The sequence below is a fragment of the Heterocephalus glaber genome, unplaced genomic scaffold (assembly GCF_053883595.1).
Source record: "Heterocephalus glaber isolate CG9 unplaced genomic scaffold, H.glaber_assembly_v1.0 deba00001577, whole genome shotgun sequence".
Taxonomy (NCBI): Eukaryota; Metazoa; Chordata; class Mammalia; order Rodentia; family Bathyergidae; genus Heterocephalus; species Heterocephalus glaber.
The window spans coordinates 31,088,475-31,099,958 of NW_028258358.1; the positions used below are offsets into that span (position 1 = coordinate 31,088,475).

The 11,484-nt window shown below is 41.4% G+C and overlaps 1 protein-coding gene across 1 annotated transcript in view; it reads left to right on the forward strand.

Moving 5' to 3' along the window:
* Nucleotides 1–9,652, forward strand: part of Hs6st3 (heparan sulfate 6-O-sulfotransferase 3) — a 717,130-nt gene extending 707,478 nt beyond the window's left edge. Inside the window, exon 2 of the mRNA XM_004870839.4 lies at nucleotides 2,575–9,652. Within this exon, the coding sequence (XP_004870896.1) occupies nucleotides 2,575–3,283 (709 nt within the window). The 3' untranslated portion in view covers nucleotides 3,284–9,652. The remainder of the gene's footprint in view (nucleotides 1–2,574) is intronic.
* The last annotated feature ends 1,832 nt before the right edge of the window (nucleotides 9,653–11,484 follow it).

Genomic DNA, 11,484 nt, shown 5'->3' on the forward strand with positions numbered 1-11,484 from the left:
AGTAATATCCATGCTGAGAAAAACTTTATGGCATTTCCTTGTGGAGACCAGAAGCTACGTCAGCCTTTTTCTGATTCCCCTTCTGAATTTTTAGGACATTTTCTTCCACTGATAGAAGTTATTCCATCACTTGACAAGACAATCGAGTAATGTAAGATGGTAATTGGCAATAGCCAGGGCTCAGGCTGATCTATCTTTAGCAGTTTCAATAAATTCTTCCTTACAATGAAAAGGGAAGTTAGTGTTATTTGACTTTGAAGTTTAACTCATTTCAAACTGACTTGCCTACTAGTGAGGCTATATATTCAAAATAACTAAATATAGAAATAAATACTATTTTCATAACTTCTTTTTAAAAATCAGAAACACAAGCATTTCACCATTAAATTCCTTTTATTTCCATTGTGTTTATTGGACATGTACATTTTTTTCCATCCTGTTTAGCTTAGCCATTAGAGCAAATGCTAGGGTATGTATTTCCTATGAAATGAGAATGTTTTCTTTTGATAATATAGGAGCGAAAGAGAGAGACAGACAGACACACACAGATGCGATAAAATCCAAGTTCTGAAATTTATTTAAGGTAACCTTGGGTAGCTTATTTCATCTCCTCAAATCCTTGGTTCATTCAATACTAAGTGCAAAACAGAACAATGTGCACTTACCTCCTGGGGATGTTGAAATGGACCATTTCCTTAGCACAGTGCCTGGCATTTATCAAGTTTGGAACATCATAGGCCTTTGGGGCTGGCCTATGAGGAGAACATTTGGCATGAAAGTGTTTCAACAGATTTATTAAAATAAAATTTTCATTAATCCAAGTTAAGACAATATTTTAAAAATTTTACCCCAAAATCTCAAAAAGTACTTTTTGTGAGTAGTATAGAAGTGATAAGTTAGAAAACTTGAGTAAAATGTCTCCACTAAATAGAATACAAGCCTTCAGCAGTTTAAGCTTTCCACATATACTTACTAAGCCCTTCTAGGCTCCCTTCCTTGGGAATTAGGATGTGTTCATTTCCCGTCATTTAGTTTTTTCATGGAGCTTCCTGTTATCTTCATTAATACTTTGTTATTACACACACACCAAAATGGGACATAGTTTTCTTCTTCCTCTTCTCTTTTCATCATTCCTTTTAAAGCAGCAATTAAATATTCTTACCAAAGGTGATTTTGGGGGTGGGAGACACAGAAGCTGTCTTCAGCTTAGAACTTGACCTCATGTGATGGCCTCCTTCTGTGATGTGACGTGGACATGACTTGTGAGACTAAAGTGGGCAGAGTGACCTCCCAGCCCCTCAGATTTTTTTTTCAGTTTTTCAAGGATTAAAGCATCATTTGACTTAATTATAGAGTCAAACATACAACCACTTATCTTCAACTGCAGATATCTACTTGACAACACATAAGGCTGATCCCAGCAAGCAATACCTACAACTGCTTGATAGCAGAGATATTTGACAAATAGGAATATGATGCAGAATAACCAAAAGTCATTCCTCCACAGATTCTCTATCTAGCTGTCAATTTGTGTGTGTATTTATTTTAGTGTCAAGTTCTTCAAAGAGCAAATACTAAGCAAAAATGGCCTGGTTTTGTCTTGCCCAAGCGTTGTGAGCCACATTGGGACCATTGGACAGCAGCCAGGCCAACCCAGCACCAGCCATGGTTCCAGAACTCTGCAGCTCTCAGTCACTTGCACAGGGGTCAGGGAAGACCTGCTGTTCTTTTCAAAACATTTTAGAATCACTTTTGTCTTCCCAGGGTAACTCTGAGTTAATATGAGTGAGCCTATATTTCTGGAGCAGGTGCACCTCCATGAGCTGAGGACTAGACTGAGGTGAATTGAGATCAGACTGATGTTTGTGGGAGAGGCCGGAGGCCAAAGTGGGGTCTTAGAACAGAAAGACAGTTTGGAGGCCTGTGTCCAGCATTTCCTCTGTGAGGTCCCTTCTATGGCTTTTATGACAAATGGACCTCCAGGCTTTTCTTCAACACATCTGATGACAAGGTTGGCTATGTAGCCGATCCTTCCCTGACCCTACCTACCTCGTAATCAGAGTAACAGATTAAGGAAAAAACATGGACAATTGGGATACAGCCTTGCCATTTTTTAGTCTCATGACCTTGAGTAAATCACTTGACCTCCTTGCCTGTTTCCCTCTGGATAGGACTCCATCTACTACAAAAACTTGTCATAAGGGTCAAATAAGGTGGCAAATGGAGAATAAATTTTAAAAATCATGGTGTTGTCTCTAAATGTCAGCATTAGTAATTTGGCGTTCGTAATTTGTCAATGAATAATTGCTAAATGAAGGAATGATTCAATCCTTCCACGCCATCTCTCTTCACACTTGAAAGGGGAGGAAAAGGCTGGCAAACTTCTTACTGAAAACTGGCTTTCGTGTCTTTATGGAAATATGTACACATGCACCTGATAGGTTGCAAACCCAGGCAAATGATCTACCTTGGGCATTTGGCAGAAGACCATTAAGTCAACATTGATGTAAAAATGACAAAGTTTCAGAATCTCAGTGTTAGACTTATCAACTACTCTTCCTCTGTTTCTTCCAGGAATTTCTATTACATCACAATGTTGCGGGATCCAGTGTCCCGGTACCTGAGCGAGTGGAAACACGTCCAGCGAGGGGCCACATGGAAAACCTCTCTCCATATGTGTGATGGAAGAAGCCCCACCCCCGATGAGCTGCCCACCTGCTACCCTGGGGATGACTGGTCTGGGGTCAGCTTGCGGGAATTTATGGACTGCAGCTACAACCTGGCAAACAACCGCCAGGTGCGCATGCTGGCTGACCTCAGCCTCGTGGGCTGCTACAACTTGACTTTCATGAATGAGAGTGAGAGAAACGCCATCCTGTTGCAGAGCGCAAAGAACAACCTAAAGAACATGGCCTTCTTTGGGCTCACCGAATTCCAGAGGAAGACGCAGTATCTCTTTGAAAGGACATTCAACCTCAAGTTCATTTCTCCTTTCACGCAATTCAACATCACGCGGGCTTCCAATGTGGAGATTAATGAGGGCGCCCGCCAGCACATCGAGGAGCTGAACTTCCTGGATGTGCAGCTTTACGAGTATGCAAAAGATCTCTTTCAGCAGCGCTACCACCACACCAAGCAGTTGGAGCACCAGAGGGACCGCCAAAAGCGGCGAGAGGAGCGGAGGCTGCAGCGGGAGCACAGGGCCCACCGGTGGCCCAAAGAGGGTGGAGCCTCAGAGGGGACTGTCACCGAGGACTACAACAGCCAGGTGGTGAGATGGTGACCCGCTGGCCGCTCCTCTTTCTGGAGGGGGAGATGAGAAGGTGCGCTGACCTTCTGCTGCATTATCTTGGAGAAGTTGGGCCATTCTGAGGACCTCTGGCTGGATGTGGCTTGAAGTGGACATCTACTTCCTCTCTGTCTTCATTTTTATCCCGTTGGAGATTATCCACCTTGTTCTTTTTCTTTTTTCCTTGACATTTTCCCATCAGTGATATTAAGTAGGGTAGGAATGCACTTTAGAAGGTCAAGAACAAAAGCAGCAAAGACCAGTCTCCCTCGTCGTGAGAGTGTGGGTGGCTGGACCCTGAGGAGGCACACATGAAAGGCCAAACGACTGGCTGGGATGTTCTGCTGAGACGGTTCTGTTTCCTACAGTCGTGGAAATATCCATCTGTTCAGAGAGAGAAAGAAGGACCCTTCTGCCCTTAGATGAGGTTTAGTGCCAACCCTTCCCTGGCTATTGGTCCTCATCTGAACTTCGAGCTTTGTTTGAGTGCGGTTTAAATCATGAGTAATGTGTTTTGTTGTTACAGTTGATTTTAAACACAATCACTCTACTACTGACCGTCTCTAGAAATCCACATGCTACAAAACCATGGCATCGGAGCTCTCAGCCTTGCTTCGTTCCATCGTTCGAGCACAGGGGCTGGACACAGGAGAGGAGGGTTTTGGCCTCTACGAAGTGAACATGGGTGGGGCATTCAGGAGAGCTTATTTACTTCTGTATGAGCAGATCACACTTTACCATTTTAATTGTCAGTGTGAGGAAAGAATGATGAATTAAGAGAGGGGGAAATCAGGAGAAAAACTGTGTGTTTAACATTTCCAAAACAGCTACAGAATCTTCCTTTGTAAAATATTTCAGCATAACTTGTTTGGAGCAGTCATATTTTCTCACGTAGTGCTCCCAGGTTTGAAATTCTGCAATCACAAAAGAAATGATGTTTAAAAAGAACTTGGCCTAAAAAATAGGAGCTTAACTAGCATGTTAAAATATAGTCAAGGTTACTAAGTGAATAATAACTCTGTTTGGGGCCAGGACACATAGAACCATTCACGGGACAGTTGTCCTGGAGGTTCAGATAGAGCAGCATCTCAACATCTGGAAGGTCTGTAGCCTGATATCTTCTTTCTTCCCATATGATCTTTCCCTGTTCTTATACTGTGGCTACAGGTAGCAAATCCAGAACAGAGTATATTAAACTGGACCCCAAATATGTGGTACATTGCCAAATGCTCCTTATTTCTGCCTTTCCCCAGTCACAACTACAATAATAAAAGGCCAAGAATAATAAGGGGTGAGGTATGGAGGAGGGAATTGAAAGCTTTCACCTCACATCATGCAGGAGGATCAGAGTGGGTAGAAGGTTTCACAACACATTGATATGATCAATTCCTTCAAGGAACGGAAGGCAAAATGAGTGAAAACCCTAAATCAGATTGAAAAGCCTATTTCATTGATGTCCAACATGTTTGATGTTTAAGCCAGCTCTACATAAGCCACTTCTCAGCCTCCAGAATACTCTCTCTGGGGTTGAGAGTTAATCAGCCCACAAGCATTCAAGGAGTGAGCTACCTGCACAGAGGGGAGCCCAGCATGCCCATCAAATGCAGATTTGAGATGTGGCTGTGGAACCTCTCTGGCTGCCCTTGGCTATAACTGTGGTAAAGGGGAAGGCATTCTTGGGGGTCCCCTTGTGTCACTAATGGAATGAGGCCCTTTTCATACCTGAAATGCATTCTTCAAGCAAGGCAGGTCTTATTAGTCTCAATTTCATGCATGGGAAAAGTGAAGCCCGCAGATGATAAGTAGCTTGCTCCTGGATTGTAAAGCAGGCCTGGGTGACTGCAGTGTGCTTCTACACCACTATGTTGTCCATATGGGATATGGGCTTATGCTTCCTAGTGGTCCTTGCCAGTCATGCAAGAAATCAGCTGTTACTGCACCTTAGTATCTGTCTCTGACCCATGTAGGGGGCACAAGCTAGCAGCAAGATATACCAAGCTAGCAGTGACCCCAAGCTATGCTGTCTTTGGGTAAGTCCCCTCCACATCACTGACTCATCTGTGAGCTGCATTTGATAACTCCTTAGGCAGCTGTACTTTTGCATCAGTATATAAGAGTGAGTTCAAAGGGCCAAGTGCATATCACTTGTTAGTTGGTAGAGATCAGGACTCACAAAATATCTGAGTCTCCCACTCCAGTGATTTCTTCTTAAGGTAGGAAGTGAAGGAACACTGCAGCAGGGATTAATGAGCAGTGCTCTCTCTATCTTCACATTTTCTTGTTATGATCTAATGTTCTGATTAGAATAGAAAGGCTGAAAATTGTCCTTCTGCCTGCCACTGTGTTGCACACAGACATGTGTGCACACACACACATGCACACACACACATGCACACACACACTAACAACTCAGTGTTTTGTCATGTAGAAAATCAAAACAAGCTAGAAAGCATTGGAATTGTTACTTCTAAACTCACTTTAATGTTTTGGCAGGAAATTCATGCATAGCTGGGACTTGGAAGCAGCCCCTGCTAACTCCCCACTGTTCCGTAGACACCTCGGGATTTATATCCAAAGGCTTTCCACTGCCACCTTGCAGCAAAAGGCTTGATGTATGATGCTCCACTTGAGACCAGATATCAGGATGTGTGGAGGAGACACCACCTCCTTGTGTTGGCTGGAGGCCAGTGCTGAGCAAATTAAAGAGCCCAACATGGGCTTTTCCCTCACATCATTTCATTCTAAAGCAGCACACTTGTCATATCACTGGGGTCCTATGTCGATAGAAATGGAGGAGTAGGAATGCAGTATGGTCTCCAAAACTTACTGCACACCTGCATACTGAGTGAAGCTTAGGGAAAGGATGCTAGCAGAAGACATCTGGGCCTAAGGGCCCAGGGGAAGGCTGCAGCTCCAAAGTACCAAACCAAATCAGCTCTAGGAATATTAGAGTCCAGAGCTCAAAAGGAGATAAAGATCAATCAATCAATCAATCCCCCAAGGGGTTCCACATTCTATCCACTTTTGACAATTCCCGGGTGCACATGACAATGACAGTACCAAGAACCAAATTGGGATGGAGTATCCTTGTGTGTGTGTGTGTGTGCATGTGAGTGTGTGTGTACATGCATATGTGTGTGCACCTCTGTGTTTAAATTTTATTAAGGACTAAGATACACACTGTTTTGTCTCCTGCTAGTTTTTGGCAACCTGCTGTTGGTAACTGGAGAAAGTATTGATAATCTTAACAGTCAATGTTAGATAGAAGTTAAAGAAATAATGTATGTTAATAAAAATATGGAGATGTGTTTCTTCTCCTCGAGGTAGTAATTCCGTCGTGAATAGTTTGGTCAAAAGTTTGATATATGAAAACTCATTTTATTAAACTCTAAAGTAACATTTTGAAAAATTTGAGTGGGTATACTAATACTGGGAAGAAAGTCTCCCAGATAGGCCTAGCAAGGAGATGAGAACAGATAATTAAAAATGAATATTAAATGTATTGGGTAGGATTTCTATTTGACTATTTTAACAGAGATACTCAAAATGGTGGTAACCACTTCTCTCTCTCTTGGACAAACTGGTTTGATAGATCTGGTGTGTGAAATTACCAGAAGCCCAGAGTCACTGTTATTTTTCTTGCATTCAACTGTACAGTTTCCATCTCAAGGCCCAAGATGGATACTGCAACTCCTGCCGCTGGCATTTAAGAGAGGAGAGAAGAAGTAGAGAGAGGGAAGTTGCACATATTTCTTGCAGTCATACTTCATGTCTTCATGTCGTGGACCCCGACATTAGACGCATCTCGCTGTAGAGAAGGCGAGAAAATGTCTTTCTTGCTGGTTGCCAGGTGCCTTGATAAGTGTAGGGTTCTATTATTAAAACACAATGGGAAATTAAAACATAAAAAGCTATTAGTCTCTGACACAAGAGGGTAGTAGAAAATATTTCAAGTGCTTTTCAGTGCCATTTATTTCATCATATGTTTTACAAAGGATGCAATTAATATTCATCACTTTGCATAGCATTTAATGCTTCTCAAAACATTTTTACATCTAGTATCTCACTGCCCTTCATTATATTCTTGTGTGTTAAATGAGACTCCTATTCATTGTCCGATTTGCTAGTGTGGATAGAGATTCAGAGATGTTAAAGATTTCCCAGATATTCTAATTCATTGGCAAGAAAGTTGCTCAGAGCCCCTAAGTTTGGTTTCATACCCTTTCCGACTGCTCTGTGCTGCTCCACATCACTATTGGGATTGGGAAATATAAAAGTCGGAAATCTAAGTCTTTATTGATTTATATCTTCCCTCACCTTTTTGTAGAACTGTGGTGACCTAGAAAATCCCAATGAGCTGGTCGAGGTAACTCTCAATTCTGCCTCCAGCCAGGGGATCTCTTATGAGGAGTGAAATACCCAAGAAATGGGCAGTGCTTCGAGGGAGATGGAGGAGCACTAGAACTCAGGGGAGGCATTCAAACACCTTTAGCTGGATGTCTACCCAATTCTACCAAGAAGTACGCAGGATGAATGCTGAGGGACTATGCACACAGTCCTTAGGGAAACATAGTATTAGAAATCTTCACGATCAGTAGTTGCCTGTTAGAGAAGCTTAAGGGTGATCAATAGAACCCCTGCTCATAAAATATCACCCTTTCCCTACTTCTTCCTACTTCAGTATTTTATCAGAAACATATTGCTTAAGTTCTTAGAGGTTTTATTTGGTGTTAAATGAGTTCCTTTGCACATTTACTGAAGAGAGGAAATGCTTTAAGCTGTCATAAGCTAACATCTTCACACAAAGAGTGCATCTGATTCTTTCCCAGCCATGACCTCTGGCTGAGAAGAAGGTCATGTATAATGATATCATGCCGAGGTTGGGGGGAGGACTAGGAAAAGTAGGGGTACCAATAGAAGAAAATGGGGCTCTTGAAAGGGAGACAGATCTCTCAAAGATGGAAAGATGATGAATAAAATATGTGCCCAGCAATTCTGCAAAATAGGAAAATGACTAAGATAAAGCTTGTGTCCTCAAGATCAAGGGCAAGCTAGAAACATGTGGACTGGATTTCTTTTAGCCATGTAAAAGAACAGAAAAAGGAATGAGTCTTTTCAGACAGGATCAGAGGGTTGGGATGGCTTTAAGGACGGAAGGGTGATTGAGTTGGAGGATTGAATCAAAGAGAAAGCTGGGTTGGACTTAAGAACTGTCTGATTTGATCACAGCTGTGACTGTAAGATTTTCTTTTCCCAGTTTGATTTTGTCTCCCCTGGTCATCAACATTTCAACTGAAAGCCTTCAGACTGGATATCAGGGCTGGCCGAACCTGACAATGCAAGGACATCTTGTGGCACCTGGGGAGCAGACAATGGTTCTTTCTCCAAGGCTTTCCTTCTTACCGTGTGCCCCATCTCTACTGGATATAAGCCACTGCTAGTGCTTTTCTCAGCACATTTACCTAGACACTTTAAAATAATGCCTAGAAATGGTGAATTAGCCTTCTGGGCAAGTGGAGTGGGGGGAAATCTGAGATCTGTGTAATTTGTAGCCTTGTGGATGGGATGTATATGGACCCTCTGCACCCCTCATTGACAGAAGGAACCTGCCTTTCAGAAGTGCTGAGATTTCCAGAGGCCTGGCCCTGCTTTGAACACCAGCAACATCTGCAAGACAGAAGTCTCTGAACTTCCAGGCAAGGACCCCAGGAAACCTAGCAGAATACTGATCTGAGAACATGAACACATGGATGTATCTTGAGCCTGTGTTCCCAATCATCTAAGGAAAGATTGCAACTGTCATCCTTCAGCACATCAAGTAGAACCTCTGTGAGTTCCATGTCCTGCTGTACTGAGGGCACTCTTCAAAGGGTCAGATGTCAGTGCTGAAGTAAACCCTGGGGAAAGAGTGCTCCAAAGAGCAAGGTTTTGTGTGATTTAGTCAGTGTCACATTTGTCTTCCATCTCCTTGCCACTTTTTTTTTTTTTTGCTTTATCATGTGGCCATTTTTTCTTTCCCTTCCTCTGTATTTTCCAGAAGCACTTTCTGGATTTTGCTTGCATTATTCTTATTAATTTTAATGTAACAATGTTAGAAGGGAAAAATCTGGATTATTTGATTCCCCACTTTAGATGTAAAGTTAGCTATTCAATAGATAGTAAATTATTTCTCCTAAGAGGTATTTCTTTTTGTTTCTGTGCAATAATATGTATGAACTTGGTTACTAGGAGATTGTATTGTGACATTATCAACCTTTATCACTATTTAAAAATGATAGTTTGTAGAATTGAGGATTTCCATTGATGTGAAGCACAATTTAATGAATAAGTTAATATATTAAACTGTTGTGATGTCAAGAACAATTGTTTCCCCTGTGTTTTTATCGGAGACATTTTTGAAAATGAGAAAAGTTAGTTAAACACTTCAAGGGATTTGTGGAAATTGAATCTTCAGGATCAGCTTAGTCTGAGAATTCATGTTTCAGATACAAACTCTGAGAATCCATGCTCCAGATACAAATGTGGTTATTGGATGTCAAACTTTAAAAGACAAAGAAAATGTGGGTTGAAACAATTTTGAGACTGTGAGGCCAGGGAGGATTTCACAGGCTCTCAAACACATAAGCTTCTAAAACCTTGGATCTCAGTGCGTCTCCCAGTCACTGCCCACCTTGACACCTTGAAATCCACTTGAGATGTGGAAAAGACACCTGGAGATGAGGGGCTGAGGAAAAGATTTGAGCAAGACTGATAGGAGACAAACAGGGCTTGGAACCAAGGATCTGGAGATTCCATCTAAAAGGAAGAAAGAGCCGGGCATTTAGCTCAGTGGTTCCAGCGCCTGCCTCGCAAGCGCAAGGTCCCGAGTTCGATCCCCAGTACCAAAAAAAAAAATAAAAAAATAAAAAAATAAAAGGAAGAAAGAGAAAAGGGAGGAGATGAGGTGGGGAGGAAAGGGCAGAGAAGGAGCAAAAATGCAAGCAATAGTAACACTAACATGGGCTTCTCCACTAATTCAATGTGTTTGGTTCAAAGTGTGATTCTTTCCTTTATAATATAAGCAACGAAGGAGGAAATTCTAGTAGAGAAAAAACTCATTCATTCAAAAATCCCTAGAATGATACTCTTTGTCATGTTGTTTTTCTGTTGTTGTTCTGTAGAAGTAGAAATTTTAAATTGCTTCCTTGTGTATGAGTGAGATTTTTAGCTGTAGAAAAAATATATGATTTGGCCATGTTTCTTTATCTAGTGGGGTTCATATGGAAAGGGAATTTGATTTAGAATAACTGAAATAGACACAGGAAGGGATCCAAAGAAGACTGGGAATTAAATACACATGAAGAAAGGGCAAGCATATGTCCACACATAGAAACACATGCACACAATGAAACAGTTTTGAGACTTTTGCTTACCAAGAAAAAGTCACATTATAGAAGAAAGGAACACTAAGGGCTCTAGGAACCTAGGAACCCTAAGGTTTATTTCTTTTCCCTGTTCATCTTGAAAATACATTACTACACTCTTAACTTGGTAGCTGTGTTCTAAGACTTCCAGTAGATGCCCGAAACCATGGATAATGCAGAAATCGACTATGTTTCATTCTTACTGTAGGTGTTAGTGACTTCATCGTGAGATTCTCTTTCCTTAATAAGTAAAGAACTTTCATATTTTCACTTAAAAGAAGCATTTTACAGCTTCCATTTGGCATATCCAAATTGCCAGTGTCACACCTCCTGTATGTACTCTGAGGACATTATTAGATAAAATATGGATTACTTATACACAGCACTGTGATGACTCAGTAGTAGATCTGATAACTAAGATGGTCTCTAAATGACTAATAGGCAGGTAGTGTCTGCAGTGTGGATAAGCTGAACAAAATGGTAGTTTGTGTCTGGGCCAAGATGGAGCAAAATGGCACAAGATTTCAGCATTCTATTCAGAATAACATGCAATTTAAATCTTAAGACTTGCCTATTTCTGGAATTTTCCATTTAATATTTTGACCATAGTTGACCATAAGGCCCAGAGGATCAAAGAGACACAGCCACCAAGGGAGAATGACTGTAGTGTTGAAAATAAGATGAAAAATGTTGAATATATTAAAAATCTATCGTCAACATAATACTGTTTTATTCTCACAGACCATTTTTCATGTCACATATAAGTGTGCAAATTAATGGAGTACTAAAATA